Source organism: Harpia harpyja, chromosome 13, assembly GCF_026419915.1.
Source record: "Harpia harpyja isolate bHarHar1 chromosome 13, bHarHar1 primary haplotype, whole genome shotgun sequence".
Taxonomy (NCBI): domain Eukaryota; kingdom Metazoa; phylum Chordata; class Aves; order Accipitriformes; family Accipitridae; genus Harpia; species Harpia harpyja.
In genome coordinates this window covers 14,007,225-14,035,121 of record NC_068952.1, presented here as the reverse complement: position 1 = coordinate 14,035,121, position 27,897 = coordinate 14,007,225, and the positions used below count along the sequence as shown (strand labels likewise).

The 27,897-nt window shown below is 38.3% G+C and overlaps 1 protein-coding gene across 6 annotated transcripts in view; it reads right to left on the bottom strand.

The window, feature by feature from the left end:
- Nucleotides 1-27,897, bottom strand: part of EML4 (EMAP like 4) — a 169,510-nt gene that overhangs the window by 33,954 nt on the left and 107,659 nt on the right. For 2 of the 6 annotated variants that reach the window (XM_052806814.1, XM_052806812.1), the window contains exons 4-9: nucleotides 26,107-26,280; nucleotides 23,837-23,965; nucleotides 20,688-20,713; nucleotides 20,209-20,241; nucleotides 6,183-6,306; nucleotides 869-1,018 (exon numbers count right to left, since the gene is read on the bottom strand). In XM_052806814.1, the coding sequence (XP_052662774.1) occupies nucleotides 869-1,018; nucleotides 6,183-6,306; nucleotides 20,209-20,241; nucleotides 20,688-20,713; nucleotides 23,837-23,965; nucleotides 26,107-26,280 (636 nt within the window). Of the gene's footprint in view, nucleotides 1-868; nucleotides 1,019-6,182; nucleotides 6,307-20,208; nucleotides 20,242-20,687; nucleotides 20,714-23,623; nucleotides 23,641-23,836; nucleotides 23,966-26,106; nucleotides 26,281-27,897 lie in introns of those variants that run through there. The other 4 variants (XM_052806813.1, XM_052806815.1, XM_052806817.1 and 1 more) reach the window with 4 other exon arrangements.

The following is a 27,897-nucleotide window of genomic DNA, read 5'->3' as shown; positions in this document are numbered from 1 at the left end:
GTGATTTTTTGACCGACCTTCTTACTTGCTTTCTCTGCAAAACTACAAAGGTGGAGAAAGCCGCTGAAACAGGAAAGGGGGAGCCAGGGAGAGCCTAAAGAGGTCAGAATGATGGACACCAAAACCATTTACTATTCAGTCTAGTTTTTTGAATGAAAGTGAAGAACACAAGACTGACAGCATTCCTCCCACAGGAAGCAATTACAGTTATCAAAGCACAGCCAGGAGAAAAGAGGTTTAGATGGCAACCCTTCTCCATTAAGGTACAGTAGGGAGCTTATGTTCACCATTATATGATGTGCGCTACTCTTCAGACTAACATTGTAAAATCAGCAACTGCCTTTCCACCCGCAATAACATTGGCTTCAATTTCCCTGCTTTTCTGTTTTGTTTTGCAAACTTCTGATTTCCCAGACCGTCTTAATACTTGGATGGGGTATCTATTAAAAAATAAGAAAATTATTGCTCAGTTTTCCATTTGGTTTTCTAATTCTCCTTTAAGACTACACCTTCACCATACTGCCTGTAAATCACTGATTTAGAATTAGGCTGACAACAATTTTTAATTTCTGGGATATCGACTTAGAATAATTTAAGCAAAGATCCTTTCTCTAATCTGGCACTCTTAGATTGTCTACGTATCCCGTTGTTTTACATTTAAGCCAGAAATTGTAAGCTAGCATAGACTGCTCTAGCACCATTCATTTGTGCAGTGTTTACTACAGTGAAATCTACTGGGGTAGATGAAACAGAAAACAATTACAATTATGATGACATTAGTGAGCTCATACATACAGTAGGAGAGAATAAAAAAAATACATTTCTGCATTATTACACACATACTTACATGCAAATGTTATATACTAACCATTTAACGCAGTCTGTATGACCCAAGTAGTGTCGCTGAGTTCTCTCCTCATAGTTAAATAGTACCACCACTGATGCTATGAAATACACAATTTCTCCAGTAGGAAGGAGGTAAACATTGGCTCGACAGTCTCTTCCACGATACCCATATCTACATATATATATTTTTTTAAAGTCAAGGTTTTCATAATCACTGTATATCAGAAAAAAAAATACCAACTTTTTTTTTTTTAAAGGATTCCTGGGAGCTCTCATGTCAGCAAATGCCCTTTATGATTTTCCTCTAGAACTATAGCACGATTTCAGTAACACAGTTTAAAAAAACAGAACAAAACAAACCCCATACAATTGGATTTCAGGAAACCAAATCCCTTAAAAAGTGATGCTCACTGATGTTAAAAATAAAATATATAAGGCACACTGAAGTAAAACAAATACAGTGCTGTCATTTTATAAAAACTTCCACGTGAAGTTTCATTAAGTAACAGCACAACTCACTGTTTTGATTTAACAATTTTTACAGCAATGGAGCTATGCATCTGCACTGCGGGCACCAGAGTATTACTTTCGGCGTATACTATTCGGGCTTTTAAAACAAGCATGTGAAAATTCCTAATGCCCTTCAGAAAAAGGCGAGCTTCTGCCCAGCAGCTGCCAAGTTCAGGAAATATTTCTTTAGACTCTTTTAGAGTATTTTTAAAACAAACAAAACTAAAAAGGAACTGACACAGTGAAAAATATTCTATCCAAATCTACCCAAAATATATAAAAGGGATGACTTTTGGAGGAAACCTGCATGACTCCTAATGATGTTCAGAAGTTTTACACACTGCAACTCAGCCTTAGTTACACTGATCAAACATTATTACAGCTTGTTATTTCTTTGAAACAGGTGCAATTTTCTTCATCTAGACTATTAATGTGGCTGTCTGCCTGTACTGCAGTTCCCAGGGTCACTAAGTACAATTAACATCATAACTCAGACTTTACAGTAGTTCTGTAGCCTCAAAAAATGTAATTTTCCTGTTATGTCCTGCACTTCAGAGAGCTCTCCACTTCAGCGCCAACCAATACACCTGCAAGAGCAAGGAAAATATGGGAAATACATTAAGCAACTAGCTAAAGGATTCCAGCCTTAGGTCCTGGTTAATCAGGTCAATAAAAGGAAGTCAAAGACCCACATGGAGAAAGCTGGATGCATGAAGCTGGCCATTTCTCATAAATGAAAGCAGGTGCAGTGGTCCAAGTTTGGGAGTATCTAAACTGACAAGTCCTAAGCTGACAGCCTGACCTCTATTCTTCTTGGAAAAGGGCTACCTTTCTACCAAAAATACCACCACACCCCTTCCAATGCCACCCCCACAGTCAAGAATCCCCTACCACACTACCTTTCCTCTTTTGCAGTTCCATCAAACCACAGGACTGCTATACCACAAGAACACTCGCAAAATTAAAAACATGCTGTAACTAAACAATGGTTCAAAGAGGGACACTGCATTCAGTTGTCAATTAAATCTCTTAACAGTACAGAAAACAAACCAGATTTATATCTTGCTGTCTTCCATTTATTACAGAAAACACGATGGCTCCTCTGAAGCAGAGGAGCTTGCTTAGCAAATGATAACGAGAGAAATGCTGATACAACACAATGCTGAGGGCAGAAAAAAAAGAGGATGCCTCTGTTTCTCCTCCATCACTGTTTACTTTCCCACTAAATTTTCCTCTTTCTTCTTCTTTTAAACACTAATGGAACAAAAAGAAACTCCAGAATGGCCTTTTATAAAAAAAAACAAAAACCTAACCAAAACAACCAGATCACTGAACTTTCAAAAATGATGGGCTACAAACCAATGAAAATATTTTTTCTATCCTGAAGCATTAAGAACGCTATTCTAAATACCTTCTCAGAGGAGAAAGGCAGATCTTGCTAATCTGTTCTATACAATAGGGAGTGTATTGGTAAGGATTTAGTAAGATTGACATCTTTGAACATTCATCCTAGAAAAGTATTAATGATTTATGCAAACACGCCTTTCCATAACAGAAGTCTACCATGCAAAGCTAAGGCTAAATACTTTGGCACCCACCATTGAGCTCTGGCATTCATGAGGCTGCAAAAGATGGTTACATTTTCTCAGTCCATTCCTTTCCTTTACCCCTCCTACGTAATAAGGTACCAAAGAGCAGCTGCATTTTCTAGGAGTGTGTTTTTTAGGAGCATGTAAAGGAACAACTGTTTTGTGGGAGAAATTTTTTGCTTTCTTCATTCTCCATCCCAACTATCTCGAGAGAAAACGAGAGGAGCTGTTGCTCCACAGCAGTTCTTTCCTTTTCCACAGAGAACAAATCAGCACATACATTAATACAATAATTGACTGACTCTCTCTACAGAAAAAGGGGTGACACAACTTTGATGCTTAATTTCCACTAAATTTCAATGTTAATCTTTCAATGAGACTGATGTTTCAACCAGGGAAATTCAGACATGGTTGTCTTCGTATTGTGAATGTTTCTCACCAATTACAAGGACTGTTTTGTCACAACATTTGATATACTTAACAGCTTTTAGTTTTGAGGGGTTTTTTGTTTTTAATTGGCTAAGAATAGCCATGGTCCTCATGAAAAGTGATCCACTCTACACCAGAATTCAATAGTACATTTACCGCTAGCTTCAATTATTCTTAGAAAGAAGAGCACCAGTGCTAAAAATAATGTTACAAAACAGAGTCAGAAATACCCTCCAGAAACTGAGCTACTATACACTGGGAGAAAAGAGTCTATGAAGTCACTGCCCGTCAACAGCAGCACTGACTGTGACCTCTCTAGCTGTTACATAAACTCATTTCGCTGTTACTGGGAATGCCAGATATGCTTTAACCAGTTCTGAAGTGCAGTAGGAAAGATTGCACTACAAAGCAGGGATACCCAAGCTAAATTGTTAAATTTAAATGAAATCACTCAGGAACCAGACAGAGTCAAGAGCTCAGACTTCTCCACGAGCTACTTTATCTTGCCAAGCAGCTTAGGTATTTCTTCAACTGACAGTAATCTGCAGGGCAGACAAACGCTAAGTGTGTTCTGTTGAATCTACAGTACTGGGTATCAGTAGTTGAATATACATGCAGGACAGTTCATCTAAAAAGGACACCCCCCTCCCAAACCAACCAACCAACCAACCAAAAAAAAAAACCCCCAAACAAAAAACCCACCCCAAGAACCCTTCAGTTCTTGCCTTGAAGTTGTTCATAGTTGATCAGCATCTTCCAAAACAGTAATATTGAAGGAAAACCCAATTACGAACAATCATCCAGAAGGCAAGAGAATTAAAAGTGTTCAAAACAAAACTTAGATTGAACAATTCAACACTCAATTGACCTTTCAGCTGCAAAACACTGACGCTGCTAAAACATTCTATGAATCACTGTCTCTATGCCTTTTTAATAAGGTGTACAGGCTTCAGTTTGCCATCATATCTGGAAGTTACAGCTGGCCTGCATATTTCTTCCCCTTGCTAAACCTGTGCATGAAGTACAAGATCTGCTGCTGCTGTATCTTCCCATCTCCAAAACTGAAGAGCAATTTTGTGCAACTTCATAGAGACCAATATTAAGCCCTCATAAATTTTACTGCCTTTTCCTCACTGTTTTCTTCACCATTGTAGCCAAAAGGTACCCTACACTCATAAATATACTTTTATATTTTATATTTATATTTATATTTATACTTTTAGGATGACAGTTCCTTAAACAGATTCCAAAAACATATGGACAGTCTGTTTAGACTAGATTTATTTCACTTTAATCAGCCCTCAGCAGGAAATGGGTTTAACCTAAGGTCCTTGGACATTAAGTAAGTGTGTCTACACTGGATTTGCACTTACTTAACTGAGGGTGTGATTTCATGATCAGTTTTTGTCAGTCCAAACTGCTCACTGCTGCTGAAAAAGTAGATCTGGTCTTCCTCCAGTATGCCAGTTCTAGCTCTTGCATGTTTGTGGGGCAAATCAAATTAATGACTTGATCCTGCTGAAAGTTAACTCCACAAAAAAAAGATTACATTTCAGCTAGATCAGTGACTGACCCAATTCACTCCACGGTCATATGAATGCCAGCATCAGCACCCAAGAGCTGTGACAGTAGGAAAGCTGGGCATCACAGCTTTGCAAAGCATGAATAAGCTCTGTTTTCCTTCCCATCAGACTTTTAATCCAAAACTTCCCTCCTTTACGGTCTAAGCTTCCACAGTCTCACTGAAAAGTTCAGAGGACATGAGCTCCACAGCTGCTCTTCATAACCAAGTACCCAACATTATCTGTTTTAAACATCTGTTAGTTAATAAAGGCAGGAAAAATAATAGAGAAATCTTCTTTCCTAAAGGGAGTAACAAGGGGTGGCTTAAAAAATATGTATGCCTTAGTCACTAAGATATGCCGATAGAGGTAGGGGTAGCCTCTGTCTGTACATATCCTGCCATATGACAGTGTATCATCAACATTCCTAAAAATGCTTCTGCTTTCAGCAACATCAGAAGGATCAAACTTGAGATTATTACACCAACCCAAGTGCTGCCTAGACATGTTATTTTACTGAAGTACTAAGAAACTTACACAATCACAGCTTACTGGAAGAATCTGCAGAGATGAGGGGGTGCCAGGAAGACCCAAACGTGTGCAAAAGCACGTTTCTTATAATGAACTTAACATCTCGTCTACTAAGCCTGGAGAATTGTCATCAGGCACACACCAACTCCATTCTTCAAATGATAAATTTACTTAGTGCATTTAATGCACACTAGTCTCCAAGAAAGTAACCCCTTCACTTTGGAGCTGAAACACAGAAGCAGTGTAAAGGATGGCTGCTTCTGCAATCCTCACTCCGTAGGTAAGGACCACAAGAAATTCAAGATCTTCCATAGCTCTAAAACCTCCTAAAAATGAACAGAGATTGAAAACCACCAATGTTCCTGAATGCAAAGCATATGTTAATATAGTGGGGGGCAGAGGAGGACATTTCTGAAACTCTGTAACTCTCCAAAAAGACTTTTTTTCACACTAAAAAAAAAATTGTAATTATTTTCAACAGCAAAACAAAGAAAAAATATGGCTTTTCTGTGCCTACATATTTTGCAGCTTAAAGTCATATATACAGTAGCTATGAACCATTTCAATTGCTATATTAAATTGAACTTTTTTTCCCTGCTTTTAAGTAATTTTTATCTCTGAACAGAGCAGACAAGACCAAATTCTAAAGGAAAAAAAAAAAGGCAAGACAAGATGAAAAGGGAACAGAGCAAGTAGTTACTGATATCAAGGATACACCCACTCCAGTTTTAACTTTTCAGGAGGCAGTTCTGTTCTAATATCATCATAGTTTTCTACATCAGAAGGAATGAACATAGTGATTGGTCGACCTCGCATGAACATCTTGATATATTCTCCCTCTGTTGAAATAAAAAAGCATATTAATCACGTGGCAAGTTTACACAAGAAATAAGCATAAAAGAAACCAGTAATAAGCACAGAAATGCAAATAACACTTGTGATATAACAATTATTTTTGAAATGTGAGCTTGGTAAAGGCCCAGATCTTTTTTTTTTTTGACAGAACACTAACACACACACACGTGCGCGCGCACACACAGAGTAAGCGTTAGTTGAATTTGTGATAGAACAGACTAAGCATGTATCATTTTAGACATGCAAATTAAATTACAAAGGCAAATTTCAAATTCGAATTAAAATCTGAAATTGAATAAATAAGTAGTCACAAAATCACAGGATAAGGTATTTCAGGTTGAAGGGGACCTCAGGAAGTCTTTAAATCCAACCTCTGGCTCAAAGCAGGCTCAGCCACGAGGTCAGACTAGGTTGCTTAGGGTTTTGCCTAGTCCAGCCTTGAAAACCTCCAAGCATGGAGATGGCACAACCTCTCTTGGCACCTGGCTGTCTGCCAGCACCCCCAGGGCCTTTCCTGCAGAGCTGCTCCCTGCAGCCCCTCAGTCCTCAGCCTGTATCCCTGCCAGGGGCTCTTCCTTCCCCCGGGTGCAGGACTTGGCATTCGTCCCTGCTTAATTTTGTGAGGTTCCTGCAGGCCCATCCTTCCAGCCTGCCCAGGTACCCCTCGCTGGCAGCTCTACCCTCCAGCATATTAACTGGGCCCCTGGTCTGCTGTCCTCTGCAAACTTGAGAGTGTACTGTGTTCCCTGCTCCAGGTCTGTGGTGATGCATTCCCCCCCACCATCCTGGGCTGCTCTACGATCTCAGGAATTCCCATTGGACCTTAGCCTTTGTGTAGTGAGTTGGGCAGTTAAGCATCCCTTGACCGTACCAGGAACTCTTGCATGGCTAAGGTGGGGAGTGGGAACAGGAATAATTAGTCATCCCCTGACAGCCTTGGAACATCCCTTATCTGAATCTTAGTCGTCCCCTGGCAGCCTTGGAACCTCCCTTATCTGAGTAACTCTTGTGAAATGGTACCAGTGTTACTGGAATCCCAGTAATTTGCTGATGACTAAAGCCAATCATCTTGTGAACCCATAAAGAGCGGTCCTAAGTGAGGCCCTCTGAGCTCTCCTGGACCACAGCGGGCTGCGACCAGCACCTCCTTCTGAGGGGGACACCTCTCACCGCTCGTGAACTCTCCAGTTTGCGAACATCGGAGGACCGTTGCTGAAAGCTGACGACAGGACCTGACCTGATACCCTTTGCTCCTTGAGGCTCAACCCTTCGCTTGTTGAGAAAATGCCGAGACATTTGACGTGGGTATTTCACTGAACTCAAGGGGAATTTTTAACAGGTATACCTTTGCTTATATATATCTCTCTCTACCTATCTCTCTTAGTGTCTGTGTGCATGTGTGTGTGAGTTGACCCAGGTATTCTACAGCAAGTATAGTATAAATATTGCCCTTTCTAATCTATAACCAAGTCACTGTTGTGATTGTAGTAAATTCTATTGAATCACTCTGTAAACGTTAAAATGATCAAATTCTATTAAATCTTGTGATTCACCTCAAACTGTGAATGAACCTCAGACTGCTGCTACACACATAATCCCTTTAGACATAAACCACTGCCCAAGTCTGGGACTAGGAATGGATCCAGCCACACCTAAGCTCCATCAGGAGTTTAGAAAGAAGGGGGTCTTCTCTGAACCTCATGACTCAACAGAGGGTCTCCCCTACCTTTTTACATCTCTGTGCAAATCATGAAAAATCAATTCAAACTCGATTTTCCTTTGCGTGTTTCTCTCTTAGCCTTTTGCGTCTTCAGTCTCTGTATAAATAATTCTAGTTTGATTCTAACTTGATTCTCCTTTGTATGTTTCATCCATGTATTAAGTAATAGAGTGAACTTTGCCATCAAACTTTGTGAAGTTGTGCTTTTATAAATTCCTGTTAAATCACTTTTGCTAATACCATTGACAGTGATTGCTTAAGCAGTCCAAAGCACTCATTCATGGCAAGGTCATGGCTAAAGTTGTTAAACAGGACAGGTCCAGGACAGACCCCTGCAGACTCCACTTGTTACCTATTGGCCACCAGGTAGAGTATGACCCATTAACCATGACCCTTGGAGGCCAACCACCTAACTGATTCTTTTAGCCACCTAGCTGCCCACCTATCCAAACCATAATGGCCAAGCTAAGACACAAGGATACTGCAGGAAAAAGTGTCAAAAGCTTTGCTGAGGAATATCATCTGAAGTTATGTATCATCACACACTAATACACTAACCTGAATTATTAATTTATTGAAATCATTCCAATTGCATGCTATTGCACATTGCATCATATCCCGAAGAATGGAAAGAAGCAACAGCTCCTAATGACTCCAGCTGTAACACTGTCTACAGCCATGGCAAAATACATGTAAATCTGTTGGGGCATCTGAACACTTCACAAGCCTTTAGGAGTTCCTTTTCAAGGAACATGAAATTATTTTCCGCTAGAGAAAACTAATTACAGAGTAGCTGAGTGGCTTGGTCAAACAAATCAGCTAGTCGTTGGAAGATAAGGCATCTGGATTTAAGGAATACATGATTGCAACTAGTATATTAGGTGCCCTACAGAAGTCTTCCCTCCACACTATGACAGTAACAATTTTCTAACTTCAGATGGCTAGAAAAGTCCTTGGAGACTTTTAAAAGCCTTTACGCTCTACCCACATAGCAAAACGAGCACTGTAGTGCTGTTTAACCATGGTTAAATCAGGCCTCAAATCCACAAGAATTAATGCCAGCCTCCAATGCTGCTGACATGTTTCATTTCAAAAAGCACTGATCACAAAGATCCAAGTATTTCACTAATTTTGCATCAATGAAATGGCAACTTTTTATCACTCTTCGGCTTCTTTAGTAATTAATATCCATAGTTAATGTAACTAATATCACAAATCCAAAGTAATATAATATTCTACTGTGAATCTGGAACTACGGTATTTTTTATGAGTAGGGATTTGAAATCACAGCAGACAGAGGGAACTCAGAGTTTCAAACCAAAATGTGAATAGTTGAGTAGGACTGGAGTAGAAGAATAGCTGTGAATTAGCAATACAGTATTAAGAAATCTCTCATCGCATTTGATGCAACCAATATTGAGCTCTAAAATTAAGATCTTTAAATAATTACTATTATATTTCTTTCAAAAGACAAACATGAGACAGACTTCCCTGTAAATTCCCAGGGAATGCTTGTAAATATTTCCCCAATTAAGCACAAGATTATTACTCAGACTGCATGAATGTCTAATCTGTGTTTTGCATTCCCTAAAATATCTATAATTGAAATTATGAGAAACTCAGACTTATTCCCACAGAATTATAGCTTAATAGTTCAAGTCAAACTTGGAGATCTAAAAAGGCAAGAGAAAGCAGAGCATTTCAGTGACAGCAGAAGCAATGTAGACTCCAAAATAGTCTCTTGCTTACAGAAACATTTTAGAAGATGCAGAGATTGAGAAATAACCAAAGTTGTGAGCAAGACCAACCTTAAGCCAGGGTCTCTACCATTCTCTGAATTTGAAATATCCCTACTATACAGACTGCAGAAACATACTCTGCCTTACTGCAGTCAGAAGAGAACGCGACAGGAAAAACCTGTAACTGTTTTCATCCACCAAAGATATAAAGCAGTCTTGCACAAAGTTTGGAAATGCTCTTGACACTCAAGGTCTTTCTTCTACAGCTAGGCAAGATAGAAGACCAACAGTCATCAGTCTAATGAAAAAATATGGTGAATATTCTAGGTTATTTAAAAGAAGTATTTCTGACCATAGAGAATTTTACCAGAGTTGTGTGAAATTCCGTGGAATACCACCCCAGCTCTGAAAACACTGGAAAGCACTAGCTTTGAACACAGCAGCAATGATCCTAGCACACACCAATGACTTGGACAGCATTAACACATATAGGAAAAATCTATGGAGACCAAATCATATAAATTTATTCAGTAACTCCTAGCCAAAGAAACCACTTGCGTGGTTTTAACATCACTTGTCAGAGCACTGCTCAAACTTAAGTAGGTCAATGAATCCAAGTACCTGAACATAAGCTAGTCAAAAGTATTCTACTAGGTGCATGATACTCACTTCGAAGATTTCACAACACGTATGGCTTAGTTCATCAAAGACACTTGTTTTTCCTCTTAACACACTGTAGTTTGATTTCTTGATGCTCTACAGTTTTAACTTTTTGTTTGATGAAACAGATCACAGTTTATCAAATTTACCAAGTTCCCAGACTTAAAAGATATGATTAGTGTGACTCCTTTTCCACTTTTCGTGTGCTCACGTCAACCTTCTGAGACCAAGAATTCATTTTCCTTGAATTTTGTGTCGCTTTTGACCCTGATAGTAGGTTTACTCTGTGCTGGAGGCAACATAAGGGAATTCTCCTACAACAGTCCAAATACAACTGAAAGCTAGTGCAAAAAACCCACAGGCTCCAAAAATAATTCCTAAACAGAAATTGTAAAAATTGAGCAATGTAAAACTAACACATGCATAAAAGTTTTCCTTATTTAGAATACTAATATAATGAAAGTTGAGCCATTTAAGTCCAGTATCAAAGGAACAAATACCGAGAAGATGCAAAACGGCTGACCCACTTTTAAGAACAAATACAGCTCCTTTGAACAAGAACCCCATGAGTCCATCCACTGACAACAGTAGAAAACTTGCCTCAGATCAAATATCAAAGAACAAAGAAAATCACTTCGTAATAGCTAATTAGAAACAATAGTTATTTTATCAAATGTGCATTGCTTAATTGCATTGCTGAGAAAAGCTAAAGATCAGTGTTGTCACTAGTTTGACACAAATGTTTAGATAATTACTCCAAACTATTAACATGTCTCATTTTTCCACCAAAACATTTTCTTATAGTATGTATTTTACAGAGATAAAACAACACTGGCCAAAACCAAGAGTAATGTATTAATAGTGACCTTTCTATTAAAATCTGGCACTCACACTCTTATAAATTTAAGTACAGAGTAGCCCCGGGGTATTTAGAAAAGACCATTCATTTATGCAAGGCAAATTCTCAATTTGACACTGAGCTTGGCACTTCTGGTTCCACAAGATCAGTGCAAAATGACACCACAAATTTAGGATCAAATTTCTCATCACTGCTTAGAACAGTGGAGACAAGCTGCAAGTGAAATTCATATGTATGGAGGCAGTTGCACCTGTTGGACTCTGCAGATGAGAGATGAAGAGTCCAAGAGGAATTCAGTCAAGTCTTTGGCCAGAAGAGAAGAGGTTCTCCTGGAGTTCAGGCAAAAGATTATCTGCAGGGCATTCAGATACAAATTGGCTCTCTGAACCTCCCCGTTAAAGAAAGAACATTTTTGCTTTTATTAGCTAGCTGCATGTCATTCAAGATTACCTTTGAAGTTACATATTTAACACACTTGTTAGAGAGACATAGGCTAGGTATAACTTGATTAAGCCTCTCCCTACAGAAGAGGAAGGATTAAAGAGAGACAACCCACTGAAAGATTTTTGTCTAAGACTGTAAATTTCCTTTTGTCAGAATAACTTGTAGGGCAGATATAATATTAATGTCAAAATCTTTTGAAATACTAGAGAGGGTGGTAGCATATCAACAAAATGATTCTCAAACAGAAACTAATTGCCTCACGCCAAATTCTTGTATTTGCAAATTAAGAAAACCAGTGATTTAACTCTTTCATAGCATACTGGCTCAACTGAATGCTCAAGAGCATTAGACTATCTGTTTCTTTCCTGCATTCTCACTATTTCCAGGTACAAAGCAGTATGTCAAGACTTCTTTTTCCCTCACTTGATCTTCTGGAAGAAAAGAGCCTTGGTCATCCCATAACAGATACGTAGGTAAGGGAGTATAGGGGAGATAAAGTCAGAAGTTTTAAAGCAAGCAGAGGAAAAGAAAAAACCCAAGAAACAAAAAATCCTCAACAATTCTGGTATCTACCTGCCTGAAAACAGTAGGTACGAAAGTAAAAATTCTCTACAGCATATAAAGAGATGTTCAAACCCCGCAACCCACTGTGCAGAAGCATTTGGGAGACAGGGGGGAAGAGACAGGAGGGCATACCTGAAAGGACCTTGGCACTTGCTAAGGTAATCTGCAACTGCAGATGTCCTATCAATCCTTTCAAATATGGATCAAACCAACCTGAAAGTACAGTTGGAGCTCTGTAGATAGCACACCCAGGTGCCATGGCTTATCCACGCCACACAAAAAGGAATAGCTCGGGTCCAGGGTTGCTACAAAAGGCAGCATCAAGTGGATGCAGCGCTCTGGCTTCAGGGGTCTGCTCTTCACTGGAACAGCTGTAGCTGCTTTTGTGCAGCTTTGAGCTCACATTCACAGCCCTTGCCAAACTCTGCTTGGCTACGCAATAATTCACCTCTGGAGCCTCAACAAACTCTTTGCACAAGTGCCAGGGGACACATGACCAGCACTCCCAATTTTTGCCCCCAGGATTGGCTCAGGCTTATTAGCCTCACATGGCAGCCCTCTGGGTGTGCTGGACCCAAGCAAACTCCATGCAGGTATCAGCTGACTGTGGGATCCCCAGAGGTCTGGGGAAGTTATTAACTCAGCCCCAAAGATGCAGAAACACTTCATCTGACTGCGCTGTGGCCCCAGTCAGCTGAAGGGACACAAAACATCGCTCAGGAAGAGTGACACAAAGACAGAGCCCAATGACTTGGCAAGAGCCCACCTAAAGGTGGATTTGAGTGCTTATCAGCCATGAGGCTCTGCCAACCCATGTCATGAGCTGGAAGAACATCACAGCTGAGCCGAGCTTAAGCCCTGCCCAAGAGATGCACAGCACTCCCCGCAGCGCACTCTCTCTACCTGCATCACTGTGGTTTTTACTCTGAGCAGGGTACTTGCAGCACTTCCTTTAGACAGCAGAGACTCGGCTGTCACTAGGATACATACAAACACACTCTGCTGATTTTGGAATACCATCCAAAAATCTCCTTCTCCTAATAGCTGGGAAGCTCTCAACTTCCAGGCAACAATAAAAGTATGGCCAGGTTGTTTACTTTTTGTGCGTGTGACAGCATGGCTGTTAACTTCAGCACAGGTCTGCCCATCTGCTGACTGGAAGTGCAGCAGGGTGAGCATGAAAACACCAATCATGCCCTTCCTCCTCCCAGCCCTCATTTTGCAAAAATAAAAACATCCAGCTATTTAACTCTCTTTTTGTGTGATAAGGTTTCAGTCTGTCTCCACATCACCACAAAATTTGCCTTTTATGATTGTGGGTGGCTATAACGGCATGCAGTGTTACAAAGGAGAACCTAAAAGGGTTTGACGCATTAACATTTCCATAAGGCTGCGTATCTCCATTACAATTGCTTCTGATAAATCCTGGGATTGCATTTGTGTTTTTCTAACAAGTGAGTAGTTCAATCTTTGTATGATTAACTAGCATGTTAGAGCCCTTTTCATCAACATTTAATTCTGGCAGACAACCTGTTTATAGCTAAAACACTGCCAGCAACTCCTGCATGTATGATCTTTCACTTTGATTAATTTAATTTTGTCTTATACTAGTCCAGGCCTCAGGAACATCTAGGTCTTACTATATTAAAATCTCAGCTTGCACTGTATCAGTTTGGTCTCTCAGCTTCATGTCATCAGTGAAATTTCATCACTGCTCCTACCTTCCTGCGTTACGTTCAGTAATGTAAACACTAAGCCAAATATGTCCCAACAGGCTGGAGGCAGGTGTTAGCAACCAGAGATCTGCTGTGCGTTCTCTGAAAGTTTATAGCCTGCTAGAGAAGAGAGGAATAAATATGTCGGTGAAACAAGGTGCTGCTACTGAGAGGGAACCCTAGAAGCCTGCCTGATCTACAAGGAAACAAGTGCATCTTCTTCATTGACAGTCACTGTAAGCCAGCATACTTACCTTGCATGCAAGGAAACTGTTGGTAAATCATGCAACACCCAAGAATCCAGGACTAAAACTAGGGGCAAATAAAGAATTGTAGAGAAACAGTAGACAGTGGCTGAAAATTTTCTGCAAAGCCTCCTTGTATCAAAATGAGATTCCCATTAACATAAATAAGCTTTTAATCGGGCCTTATACAAGAAAAAGAAACAAACAAACAAACAGAAAACAAAAAGAAAAAGCAGCACAAAGGTAACAATAAAATTCAACTGCAAACAATGCCTATTAATTTGCTCTTGGAAGAAAGTTTAAAGCCCAGCAATTCAGGGAAAGCAAGCTGGAAGGTAAGATCAATGAAAAACACTGCAGGTGATAACAGACAGCGAAGATATGGCAATACAAACCATCTGAAAGGCTGAAATTAGTGCTTCCATGAAGTCAGCCCAGAAAGACTCATGTAATGACACTTCAGCAATTTATTACTTTCTGTGAATCATATTCTTAGGGGAATATGGAAGGTTTTCAGAGGAAAATAATAAAAATAATAGGAAGTGATAGGATAAGGAAAAAAAAAGATCAAAGAAGTCTTTGTAGATTAACTCAAGTATCTAGAGAGAAGAGCAATTCAGGAGACATGAAAGCTACTGTTTAGATCCTTCAGAAATTTGAAGGCAGTGACATAACAAACCAAAATCCTCCTGGTTTCCAAAAACATGCCTCAAAATGAAATCATCAAGGAATACACAGTAGTTTCCTAGAAGCATGTCAGAAGGCCTCATCCTCAATTACTGACTTCTTCAAAAAAACTGGACAAAATATTAGAACCTATTTTATATCACACTATTCCTCATTATTTAGACAGACCCTGAGGTAGCCCCCCAAGTCTGTGCTGTAATTAACTGCTCTCAGCTAGCAAGTGTATGCACAATGGGAAGTCTAATGAGCATGCAGTTGATTATATATATATACACACACACAGAGTAGATAATAAATAACAAAATTATCTATTTTTCTACATGGTTTTAAATTTAATTCTTAAGGAATCATTACAATAATCTTATCTCACAAATTACTAGTGACTATATTTCAATAGGTCCCACCCCATCTAGTTTGAAAGAGGAACATGGACTGATGCATCAAAACCCTCAGCTCAGTTCTACTTGTGTTTAGCATGTGAATCTTACCCTTAAAGTGAATTACAAGCAAACGAAAAACCCCAAAAGACTCCAACTAGCTTGGCCAAGCAGAACTCTCTAATAATATACAATAAACTACCACATCCAGAGTACATTTATTAATCTGTCTTCACCTTCTAGTTGCTTGACCAGTGAAGTTATGCTTTTTAATACTACAAATAGCTTCTTTCCCACAAGCTTTCTGCTTTCAGGCCTGTGTCCAAGAACTCTGTAGGACCACTAACCTGAGGAACAAAGGCTTAAAAGCCTGTTTCTAATTTAAACCAGTGCTAACAGCACAGAGACAAATACAACCAAATTCAGCCACTGTGCCCAGACCATTACATTTTAAGTTAAAGTGGAATTAAAATGCGACTGCAGCTCTGCCATCTCTCTCCCTGAGCTATATGTCAATGCTTGCTGAGCCTGACAAGCGGACATGCACTGTTGCTATTGAGTGCTGGTGCAATGCAAACCAACAGTCAAAAAAAGCAAATGAGACAAGAGGTTTGCCTCGGTGTGGAACAATTTTACATCTTTGCCTTGTGATTTCTTAATAGATCTTTGGTTATTAATTTTATATAACTTGATGAGTAAATCATAGTTAAAACCCCATTTTTGCATGCACCAGGTGACATTAAGAATCTAGGTACTAACAACAGTTACCATTTGCACTGAAATAATTCAAGTTTAATATTAAACTCTAGCCTTTTATTAAAAAAAAAAAAAGACTCTAAAAGAAGTACTGGACACAAACAAGCTCAATAAGACTGTATCTAAATGCTTCCTGCTTAAATAATAAAATCCTGATTTCACCAAGAATCAGTGATAAAACCCCCCAAATACCAATTTGTTTTTCTTACAGTATCTATGGTTTTTAATAATATACACAATGCCTGAATGAGACCAAGCAGCCCAATAATAATGAGACAGACTGGGTCTCCATTTGCCCTCAGGTACGTGAGCACCTTCAATAAGCATCTGACAGAAAATCTGTGTCTGATGAAAAAACTGATCCGAGGTAGTTACTGAATTTCGCACTCTCTGTGGACAGGACACACTGGAGCAGGGTAGATTTTTCCATTGTGTCCTTCACGATCGCTCCATTCTGTGACGCTAGAACTACAGCACAGTTAAACTAACAGAAGAAAAAGTACTGGAAACTAATAAAGCACAATCTAAAAAGAAACAAACTGAGGCATGCAGCAAATGTTTTTCATTAATTCTTTCACATATGGTTTTTATTGCCATCCAAAAACGTCTAAAGTGTCTCTTACTTTATAATAAGTGAACAAGTGATTCATATATGGAGTTGCTATCACTGAAAACCAAACTCAAACATGGAATCTGAGTGAAAAAAAATTACCTTTTATCTTCAAATAAGCCAGGTCTTTAACTTCTGGATATAAAAATATGAATGCTTTATGATTAATACTTTAAAAATGTCTCTGCTGAAGTGAAAAGCAAGATGGCTTTTATAGGCAATTATAAACACCTGCTGGTAAAGAATTTAACAGAATAACTTTAGCTAGTGTCCTTGTAAGGCTGTAGTCAGCACCTGTTCATTCCACCCATAGCTTTATTGGATTTTCACAGAATTTTAATACCTCCTTAGTACTGGATTTTATTGTAAAAAGGTTGCCCCTGTTTACAAGGATAAACAAACAAATGCTCAAAAATAAGCTGAAAAACAAAACCCCAAAAACCTCTTCAGCAAATGTATGGAAGTGTGTATAATACTTCCCTCATTGGATTGGCATCACCGAAGCGTTCCTGTCTGTATTACCCTGCTTCGGCATATACCCAGATACATAAAGCTCAGGCCCAACATTAACATGAGTAGGTACAACTCAGCCCAAGTAAGAGTGATAAAGGCACTGGTAACATGCATGGTCTTGGCATGGTGCTGAACAGAGGAAACTCAAGTGACTGCCCACAAAGCAGCTGCAGGCTGTGGCTCCCCACACTTCTGCTGGCTGGAGAGAATTGCCCAGGTCTTGCTGACATTCACATGCAATACCTGCAGCATGCTCTCTGGGGGACTCCATACCGAAGCCAATGCCTTTCACTATGGAAGCTCATCTAAGATTCATCCTCACCTGCTCCTCAAGTCTTTCACTTTTATAGCTAATACATAACTATCAACAGAAGTCATAATGAACGTGCACAGATGGTTACAACAGATAACACTGAAGTAACTTCTGCTGCTAGAAAAGTACGATTCTAAGAACTAAGTGTGCAAAAACACATTCCTCTACATTTTGTGGTACTGAACTACACTGACAGGTTTCAAAGCAGTTTATTTAATAGCTGAATCAAAAAAAAAAAGAAACAAAAGTGAGTGCAGGATGTTCAAAACTACACAGAATTGTCACCTTCCATCCTATTATCCCACACAAACACATTCTGCTATGATAATCTGCAATTTCACTGTGTTGCCAAGCTTATGTGTGTATAAAGACACTGAAATATTCTTACATAGATCTGCTTTGAAGCTTGACAGTTTGCACACCAACAGTCTCCCCAAGAGTCTCCTTCACACAATTTCTCAGAAGTGCATTGACACAATCGTTAGCATGGGAGGTGTGTGCCGGGGCGTACACAGTGTTTCACATACAGCCTAGTGAAATGAGCAGCTCAGGGGAGCTACTGTAACTTAATTAACACCATGCTAGAGACTGCTTACCTCTAGAGGCAAAGGCTGGTAAGCCACGAAGCAGTGTTAAAGCAGCTGTAACTTTTCATGCCGTTGGGTTGCAGAACATGAAGGTCCTGCACAAACAGCATGAGCAAAGGCTACCCATCAACCCACCCTGCCCAAGACAACTCTGCCCAGCTGCACGGGATTTACCTCCAGAAACCATGTTAACTGTCTGTGCAACTCTTCAACTTTCTGACTGGGTGGGTCATGGTGCCAGCTGGAAACTGATTTATGTGGCAACTAGCAAGTACAAAACAGGCTAAAGTCACCTACCCTGAACAGGATGCTGCACTACAGAGAATTGGCTAAGTATTGCTAAGCTTATACTGAAAAGGATGGGAGGACCCTCTGCAACTACAGTAATGAAAGGTGGTTACTTCTGTGGCAGCAAACAACACAAAACCTAACACAGCCTTACACACACACACACACACACACACACACACACACAGACACACACTCTAAAAGCTGTCAAAAAATACACTCATTGGTCCATATTAAAAAAAAAAAATCTTTGGGGACTGAATCCTGCTAATCGCAACCATGTTAAAGACAGAATTATGTTTTGCCACTATACATGTTTAAAATGTTAGTAAATGCATTTTCTACAACAAGATTTTCTCTCAGTCTTCCATATACATGGGGCCACTGTCATCTGCATCGTATTTCTTTCGTTCCAGTTGGGCTAGAACAGACTGTGGCATGACACACATGGAAGGTACTCATTCACCATTCAGTGAAAGCTCACACCATCTGCAGAGTAAAACAAGAGACAGCAGGGTACACATCGAGGCCATGTAAGTTATAGCTACCAGGATGAGAGAACTGAAGGATGGCCCATTCTTGGCAGAACACATCGAATTGTAGAAGCACATTGTAAGGAAAGAATTAGTATTGAAGATATTTTAGCTGTATGCAACTTGGCTTTGTGAAAAGTTGAGTTTGGTAGAAAGGGTATTTTTAATATAACAGTTTTATTTAATTCTTGCAAAGCTAAATTGCAGCTGGTCTGGACACTACTGATTAGTTTTCTTTCTGCAGTAACCATTGCTACACATATGTACCGTTCCACAGCTGGTGTTAAGCTACCTGCCATAAAGAAACATTTCTTCTTTGTTCCTGATGCTTATGCACTCTCTTTCACCCCTCTTGTCTTTGAAGGATGCTTTTGATAAGCCTCAATTTAGAAAATTTTTAATTAGAAAAAGATAAAGCAATTGGATTCAAGTTGATTTTGCTCTCATTACAACAATTCATATATTAACTTTTTGAAAGAAAATCTAGAGAAGACCAAAAGTAATCAAACTGTGTATAATGTAATCTTGCTTACAGCACAGTATTTGGAGACTACAGATTTGTTAATTAGCAGCAAAAAAGCATGAGACAGAACCTCTGCGCATAGATACATATTGTGTACAGCATGCACTTGGGTTACATGCTTTAGTTTTGAAACTGCATGCTTCAGTACACTTTGCAGGACATCAAAGCAGAGTAGTTTTGCAACACAAGAAGTGGATTTCTTTTGTTGTCGCATCCCACCACGTTCAGGTAGATGGCTCCTTTTCCTGTCTGAACAAGCCAGCAGCAGCAGGTAGCCACAGAATGCAAGATTCATCAGTGCAAAGACATACGCTTTAGAAGAGACTCATTTTTGATTTTAGGAGACTATATTAAAACCTTCAGTCTCTGTTCTTGTCTAATCAGCGTGTATATGTTGTAATATTGGCAAGACAGAAAGCTGAGATAAAACAAATCTTTTAGTTGGCAGTTCTTAATATTCTGATATCTTAGGCAACAATGCAAGACTTCTAGAACCTTATTTGAACACACATTCCTCTCTGAGGAAGTTGTGTATGTAGTAATTTATTTTAGGCTACCCCCAAATAATCCCCACATAGATTGCAATGTGATATGCATATATATTTCCATAACAAGAAAGCTGAAATATTTATTTGAATGCACAAAGTTTTTAAGAGATCATGCACTGATGCTCTTTGATGGCGAAAAGCCAAATAAAAGATTCGTGAGAGCACTAAATTAGAAAGCAACCAAAGGGCATAGCTTAATTCTTACCTTGGCTGTTTTTTTCACGAGTTGACATTTTTGCTGGTTATGGGACAGAAATAAAATATCTTAAAACTATTTCTAAAGTCTCACTCACACCTGCTTGGATGAAGACTGGCACATAGGTCAAAACTTTAGATTTTTGTTTTCATAACCTCTCTCTATTTATGCACATACACAGAGAAAATAATCAAAAAGGGTTTTTGTTTCACAAGAGTAAAACAAATCCTCCCACCACCCACCAAAAATTTCTGTCCTTCCTAAAGTTCCAATTTGATGAGGCATTTCTCCATAATTTCAAAGATCCTTATACAGGTCTTGAGTAACATTTGTCCAGATGAATTCTTGGAGTAATTGTTAATGCTATTTTAGCTCTATATCTCTGTTTCATAAGCATATATCCCAATGTATTTACAGGAAATACTATTCAGTCAAAAGCAAATCTTTTCAACTTTATCCAGTACTTAAAAATAAATGTTTTTATTTACCTTGGCTGACGATGACATCTTTGTGCCTGGGAAAAATTCAAAATAATATTGTTAATAATACGCAAAATGCTTATCAAGCCAATGCTATCTAGTTCTTACACTCTATTGCATTTGGTAATCTCATCAGATTCTGTGTACAGTGTGACTGTAGTAGAGGATGCTAAATAACTAATCTTGTAGTGCATTTTCACCCATATATTATTTTACGCAGTTCATTGTATCTTTTGAGTAACTTAAAGTCTTTGGCCCTATGGCAAGGGTTCCTAAGAACTACTGTGAGAACAACAAAATACAAAAAGCTTTTAAAAATAAATTATGGAAGGCATGTTCCTTGTGCACAGAAAATTCCATTTTGAGAGAGCAAACTTGTAATAACCAAGTGTTTTAAGCTGCCAAACACCCTCAGGCCTGCATGCAAAGCATTTAACACCTTTCAAAATTAGCTGTCAGCACACACCACCACAAACTTTTCTAGAAGTTAACCCTGTTGGACACATGGATTAAATGTAAGCAAGTTGCAGTTTCATTTAAACTGGATCCATAAGGCATTACTGGATGTACAACACAATCTTCAAAGGAGTGCAGCTGAGATGTCTCTCCTCACCAGAACCAGGAATTAACTACTCACAAAAAACCTCAATCCTTTTTTGTGAAGAGGGAAGAAATGCTAATTTCCAGCATCAGAGCTACTTCTTACCAGAATACCACTCCTTGACAGGAGAGTGTATTGCATAAAAAACCCCTCTTGAATTCATTTGAAATTCAGCAGGAAGGTATGAGTGGCATCCAGTATTTTTAGCTGGATGACGGTCAACTTTTTGTAACAGTGGCAGAGGGTCAAGCATATGCATGAGGAAAGTAATCTCTGGCTATTGGTAGAATCTCCCTTCACCACACTGCCAAATGAAATATTAAAACTAGACTCCCAGTCTTGCCTGAAAAAGACTGAATGATGGGCTGCCGTGGGAACCCTCTTACTTCTTATGGCTTTATCAGACTGATTTACAGCTCAGTGCTGGCTTAAAGACTGAGCTTACTAAACAAAATTCATATCCTGGGCTGGTAGCACAGAGCATATGTAAAACATTTCTGTCCTGGGGCCCACATTAGGGGCTGAATTCTATTCCCTTGCATAAGACTCTGGTAACTTCAGGCAGATTAGGCCAATGTTTCTTAACTGGGAGAGATAAATGCAATATAACAATATGCCTTTGCACAATACCAACCAATTCTTTCAGAAATTGGGCACACAGGATATGAGTAAGAAATTAGTATGAAAGTGTACTCTTGAACACAAATAGTGCTTTTACTATAAATCTCAGCATAAAAACAAGGTACACAAACAATACAACACCCAGTCTTCTATCAGATGATAGTCTACAACTGATAATGTTTAAAGCTTTGTTTTTTTTCCAAATACTTTAAGATACAACAGCTTCGAGTAATGAACAGACAACTTTCTCTTACAATATTTAATCCTAATCTTTCCTTGTCTGTTAGATACCTGATTTTTTTTTTCTACATTAGAGATTGTAGAAAGGCAGCATTTAAAGTCTTTTATAAAAAAATCAGAATGACAGGAAAATGAAACAAGATACCTCTGTTTAGACCATGCCTGAACCAATATACAAAACGTCAATAAAAGTAAAATTTATTTTTTATGATTAGCAAATTTGAAGTATATACCACATTGTGAAAGGTATTTTAGTAGCATAACAAAAACCAAGAAAAGAAACTTGATAAACAGAAATCAAGTCAGAGAGTTTTTTCATTTCAAAATATTATCTAGCAGTACCCTGCTATAATCTTAACTGCCAAAGGGCTTTTAAATTCCAACAGTGAAAACCAATCATAAAAGGAAAAAAAATACTTGCAAAATACATAACCCATAGTCCCTCACACACAGCACTTCACTGCTCTGCAGAACTCTTCAGGCTAAGCATAAAGCTTTTAGTAAATGTGCTGATATCCACACCCAAGATTAATTTAAGATGTTCTTGTTCTTCCCATTCCCAGGGAAGAAGGAATGCACTTGCACTGCTCTTGACTCTAAGTATGTATTTGACAGTCTTATATCCAAGCTAAGGACAGCACTACAGACACGATCATAAAAAGACTGGAAATTACTCTGAAAGGTCTGAAGAGTTTTATTTGTCATAGTGGGAGGGATTTTCAGGTAGTTCTGCCTTGGACCAGTTAATGGCTATTTGAATGAAGATTAATGAGCAGATGCATGAAATCTGCAGACAACATCAAGCTGGGAGAAGCTGCCAGCACACTGAGGGATCTCGGCAAATGGGAGAGGGCTCAGTCAAAAAGTCAAAACAACAATTTCAACAAATTCAGCAAAATTTCAACAAAGTCAAAAACAGCAACTAAGTGTGTGAATACAAAGTGGTAAGCCCAATTGGCAAAGAGTATTGAGGACAAGAAGTTGGTCACAATAGGGGTCAACAATGTGGAGTGACAGCAAAAAGCAAACTCTTGTACCTGTACTGACAGGATTAGAAGTAACTACTCTGTGCTATTCATCCCCAGTGAGGCCTCCACTGGAGACCACAAACTGAGAAAACCTGCTGCTGAAGAGCACGAGAGGAATGGTGGGCTACAGCACATCACCTACTGAAGGTGAAGCTGAAAAGAAGATCCCTGCCTATTATCTAGAACCTGCAATCAGGAACCTGTTAAATAGTTAATTTGAGAGACCCACCTGAAATCATAAAAGTATATTCTTACTACTACAGCGTACTTTAGAAACACACATACTACATCAAATCCAGTAAATTAACTTCAAGGAAATACACTTGCATTTTCAAATCAGTTTTAATTAGGAAAAAACTGGTTGGAAGCTTCACAACAGTGGCATTAAGCCATAAATCTTAACTCATAGTGCATAATTTCGCTAACCCAAATGGGCAACACTAAAATATATTTACACTCAAATCCTGCATTCACAGTTCATAATAATTTTAAGATTCCACAGGCACCTGGAGCATCACATTGGCAGGTTATGCAAGTAATTACTCCTGGTAAAAACAAAGATACAAATGGTCTTAGCATATACACAAATAAGTTCACTAAAATTATGCAATTTCATAATATTTTGACTCTAAAGTTCACTTGCTTTTATGCACCAAACTGATACATACTTGTCTGCATTCTTTGCCACTTTTGATATTAATTTAGATGTTGATGCTACTCTCAGCAGCTTGTTACGACTGTCATCTGAACTCTCCCAAGCACTGTGAGGTTTTTCAGCAGTCAAGGATTTCTTTATGCTAGAAGAAACAAAGATACATTTTAAAATTACAAGATAATAAGATATCAATAACTGGAACTGGTGTGCAACGGACAGATCAAGCAGCAGGAGACAAAAGCAGAGCTAGGTCTTCCTTCAAGCTGAAGCATGAAACAGGAAAAAAAGATTAGTCAAAAAGTTCTAACTGGATGAATGAAAACAATTGAGCAAGACAGCTGCTAAATGTTTTATCCATTCCTTTCCACTTCCAAATGCTCTTACATAAAGACTTGAACAAAACAACTCTATACTTCATTACTATATTGCTAATGAATTACAAAAGTGGGAAAAAAAAAATGAGGCTACAGTAGATTAGCCTTAAAGAATAAATTATTTTTTAAAAAAATCACTTAAAAAGGTAACAAAGTAGAATTTTTTTCCCCTGATTAACTGTTCACTAGCTTTAACACGCTGATTTCTGAGGCAGAACAGTTCTATCAGATTACAGATTCATATGCCTGTTTTACAGATAGCACATTCTAAACCACATTAATGGCTTTAATCTTTTTGAAACAAATGTCTGCAAACTTCTTGCATGAATAAGGCAAGCTAGGTTTGGCCCAATACTACAGATGATTAAATCCATGAATTCTGATATAATTTTTCTGCAATCTAATTGTAGCCAATTTACACTAATGGGAACCTGCAAGTTTTGCAGTCACTAGTTCATTAATTTCACGCACATCTTAATCATGGAAAACATTTTCAAAAGTGATGTAGCCCAAATTATTCTTCAATCAGCTGATCTAGAGTCTACATATGTCCTGCTAACAGTATCATACTTCATCCCGTCAGAAATGCTTTTTGCAGGAGTAAGTCCTGAACTGCAGCTTTAGAAATGGCAAGCTCCTTCCACAGCACCTCAGGAGGCTGAAAGGTCCTGTGACAAACAAGTTAATCAAATCAAGTTAAACCATTAGGAGACTAAAAAAGGCATTTATTTTTTTCCCCACACTGCAAAAGATTAGTAAGCGAGACTTCAGACAAACATCTTTACGGTGAGATACCAGGCAGGAGAACAACAGGCCACAAGTTCAGCTTCAGACAACTTAAAGAGTTTGTGCAAGACATGGAAACAGAGCCTTTATGGAGTGTTATAACATGCATCAGTCAAGTGAAAGTTTAAATATTTATTAGAGCTGTGAAATCGAGCAATGCAAGACAACATGATCTTGTGAACTACAGTAAATTTCAGAATAAATTTCATTTATTTAAGAGCTTGTTTCAGTCTCCTAAATGTCAAACAGTAAAAGAAAATTTCACACCTCCCAAAACAATAAGGTAACAACGAACCGAAAAAAGAAAAAGAAACCACACCGAGTGATCTGCATAGTTTTGAAACTCAGAAGTAATCACCCAAATCTTAAAATCCATTTCCTTGACTTAAAAAGGCATTAAAAAAAAAAAGTACCATTTTTCCTGTATCTAATTCCCACTAAAATGAGTGGGAACTTAGAGGCAATCCTAAATAAACTTCTACATTCACCTAAGTCAAGCAGTGCTATGATTTGGGTGTAAAACCAGAACTTCACTCATGTAAAGAATCAGAATAAAAGTGAAGTGAACCACACTGCAACCTAGCAGGAAATGAAAAGGGAACAGCTGAAAAAAAAAAAAAAAAAAATCCAAACTGCAGTCACTTTATAGAGTAATTTGAGAAGAAAAACTCCCGAAGGAAGAGTTGCAATGAATGATACTAGTATTTAACTAATGCTGTTACGAGATGTAGTAAATGGCCATGTGCAAAATACACTCCACAACTCAGCTATGCCAGACAAAACCTATGAAGTGTATTTTGAGAAGGATCAAGTCAGAGTCATCGTTAAATATTTTAGAATAATGACTGATTAGAGGTAATATACCATATTAGGATTTCAATCACAAAGAACAAAAAAAAAGCCCAAACTTTGTAATCTTAAAAATTTACTCAAAGAAAAATTGCATTTTTACGTATTTGCTCTGTTGCAATGCATGTTGAATGCATGTTCTCTAGCACAAAAAATACCAAACATTTATTAACTTGATCATGAGATTGGAACTATTTCACATGACTTGTTGTCAAATATGAACTCAGTATCATTACAATAATTTTCTACTTCTGTACTGTGGTACTGTGAAAACCTTTTAGCTGGAGCAGAACTCTTGCTTTCTTGAGTTTGCCTGTGTGTTTGGAGAGTCTGTGAGGAGGGCTGGGGAGAAGGTGATGCTTGAGTTTGTGGACTTTGATCATTAGAATGAGATTCCTCTTTTTTTTCTTTCTGTCCTGGAGGTTTTTCCTTCTTTTTTTCTGTACCGCTGTAAAATAAAGTATAACATGGGGGGAAAAAAAAAAAGAGAACAAGCAAATAAATTAAACAGGTGGGAGAAAACACCCTCTGTGAAAAGATGGGAGAAGCATGTAACAACTTACTATATATAATCACCAAAAGAACACTTTGATTAGTTACTCAATCTCTTCAGGTTAGTGTTTTGCTGAAATAAGATTTATTCACAAACTCCAAAAATACATAAGGTGAGGGAGGCATGAAGATTATTTACTTGTTTTTACCATGTAGTTGTACTAATCTGATTTTAAAATGAACACAACTTTGATTTGAGTATGTCCTTCATTTGTAGGTGCTCCTACAGCATTCAAAGCTGACACAAGTTGATGCACCTCAAGTCTGTTCTGCCTCAGAAAAAAAAACAAACCCATCCTCTGGTTCAGCTCACTGACTACCTTACTGTGCTGCCAGCCAAGGTTTAGTGCAAGGGAAAGGCAGGAGTGTGACTTGCATTATCTCCAATTAGCTGAAGCCTGCCATGAAACTATACCTACCTCTCTGTATTTCTGGACACGTGTGGTACCGCTTATCTTTGCGCTGTCAGTGAAAGACTGAAATGCTGTTGCTGGTCCCTGGGCTCTCCCTGGCTGCACCATAGTTCAAAGGAAATCATCCCTGAAAACTCATCGCTGTTTTGATCTGTAGTTGACTAACATCAGACTGTCTTGCCACTTCTTTAATGCCTTCAGTAAACAACAGCTAAGAATACATCTTTATTTTCATAATGCTGTATATATTAGGTTAACATTTTAAACAGCTTCAAATACGTACCATTAAAAACCTTAAATTCATTAAGAACCTAACCAACGGTCCACTAAGTAAACAGAAAGATTAATTAAAAGGCTCTTCTATCAAATAGCATGCTTTGCAATATACTGAATCACACAAACAATAGCAGGATCTGAAAGAGAAGAGTATTCTGTAGTACGTGGCCTATTTCTTTCTTAAGATTAAAAAAAAAAATCTTCCAAGATAAATTTCTCAGTGAACAAACAAAGCAAGATACAAACACTGGCTAAAAAGGAAAAAGAAAAATTTTTCTCTAGGGTGCAAAGTAACCTGCAAAGTAAAAAAGAAATAGTATCTTTCTGAAGGGGAGAATCCAGATTTCTATTCCCTCACACCAATTCCCCCCCAAACCCTTGTATAATCTTAATTATTTGTGTTTCCATTTACCTTTCCCCAAAACCCAATGAAAAACAGTAAGACAATATTAAAAATAAATGAATAAAAATGGGCCCCCAATTTTAATATAACATTCATAAGACCCTCTTTTTGTTTCATTTATTCTTTCAATTAAAGTATATCATCTACCACTGAGACAAAGCCCTCAACGCTTAGATGAGTTCAAATTTTCTAAATGCTTCCAAAGAAGCATAGAAGAATAGGTAAAAACATATGCCAAAATACATTTATAGCGATCACTCAGGATTTCTTCGGTAAACCATATTGACTAGTTAAAAATGTCAATATAATCCATCAAAGTTACATTTTCTTTTCAGAAAAACAGATGAAAACAAGACAAGAAAGAGCTTTCACAGTTCTTTGAGGGCATATATGCGATCACAGAGAACAAAGCTTGAAGAAC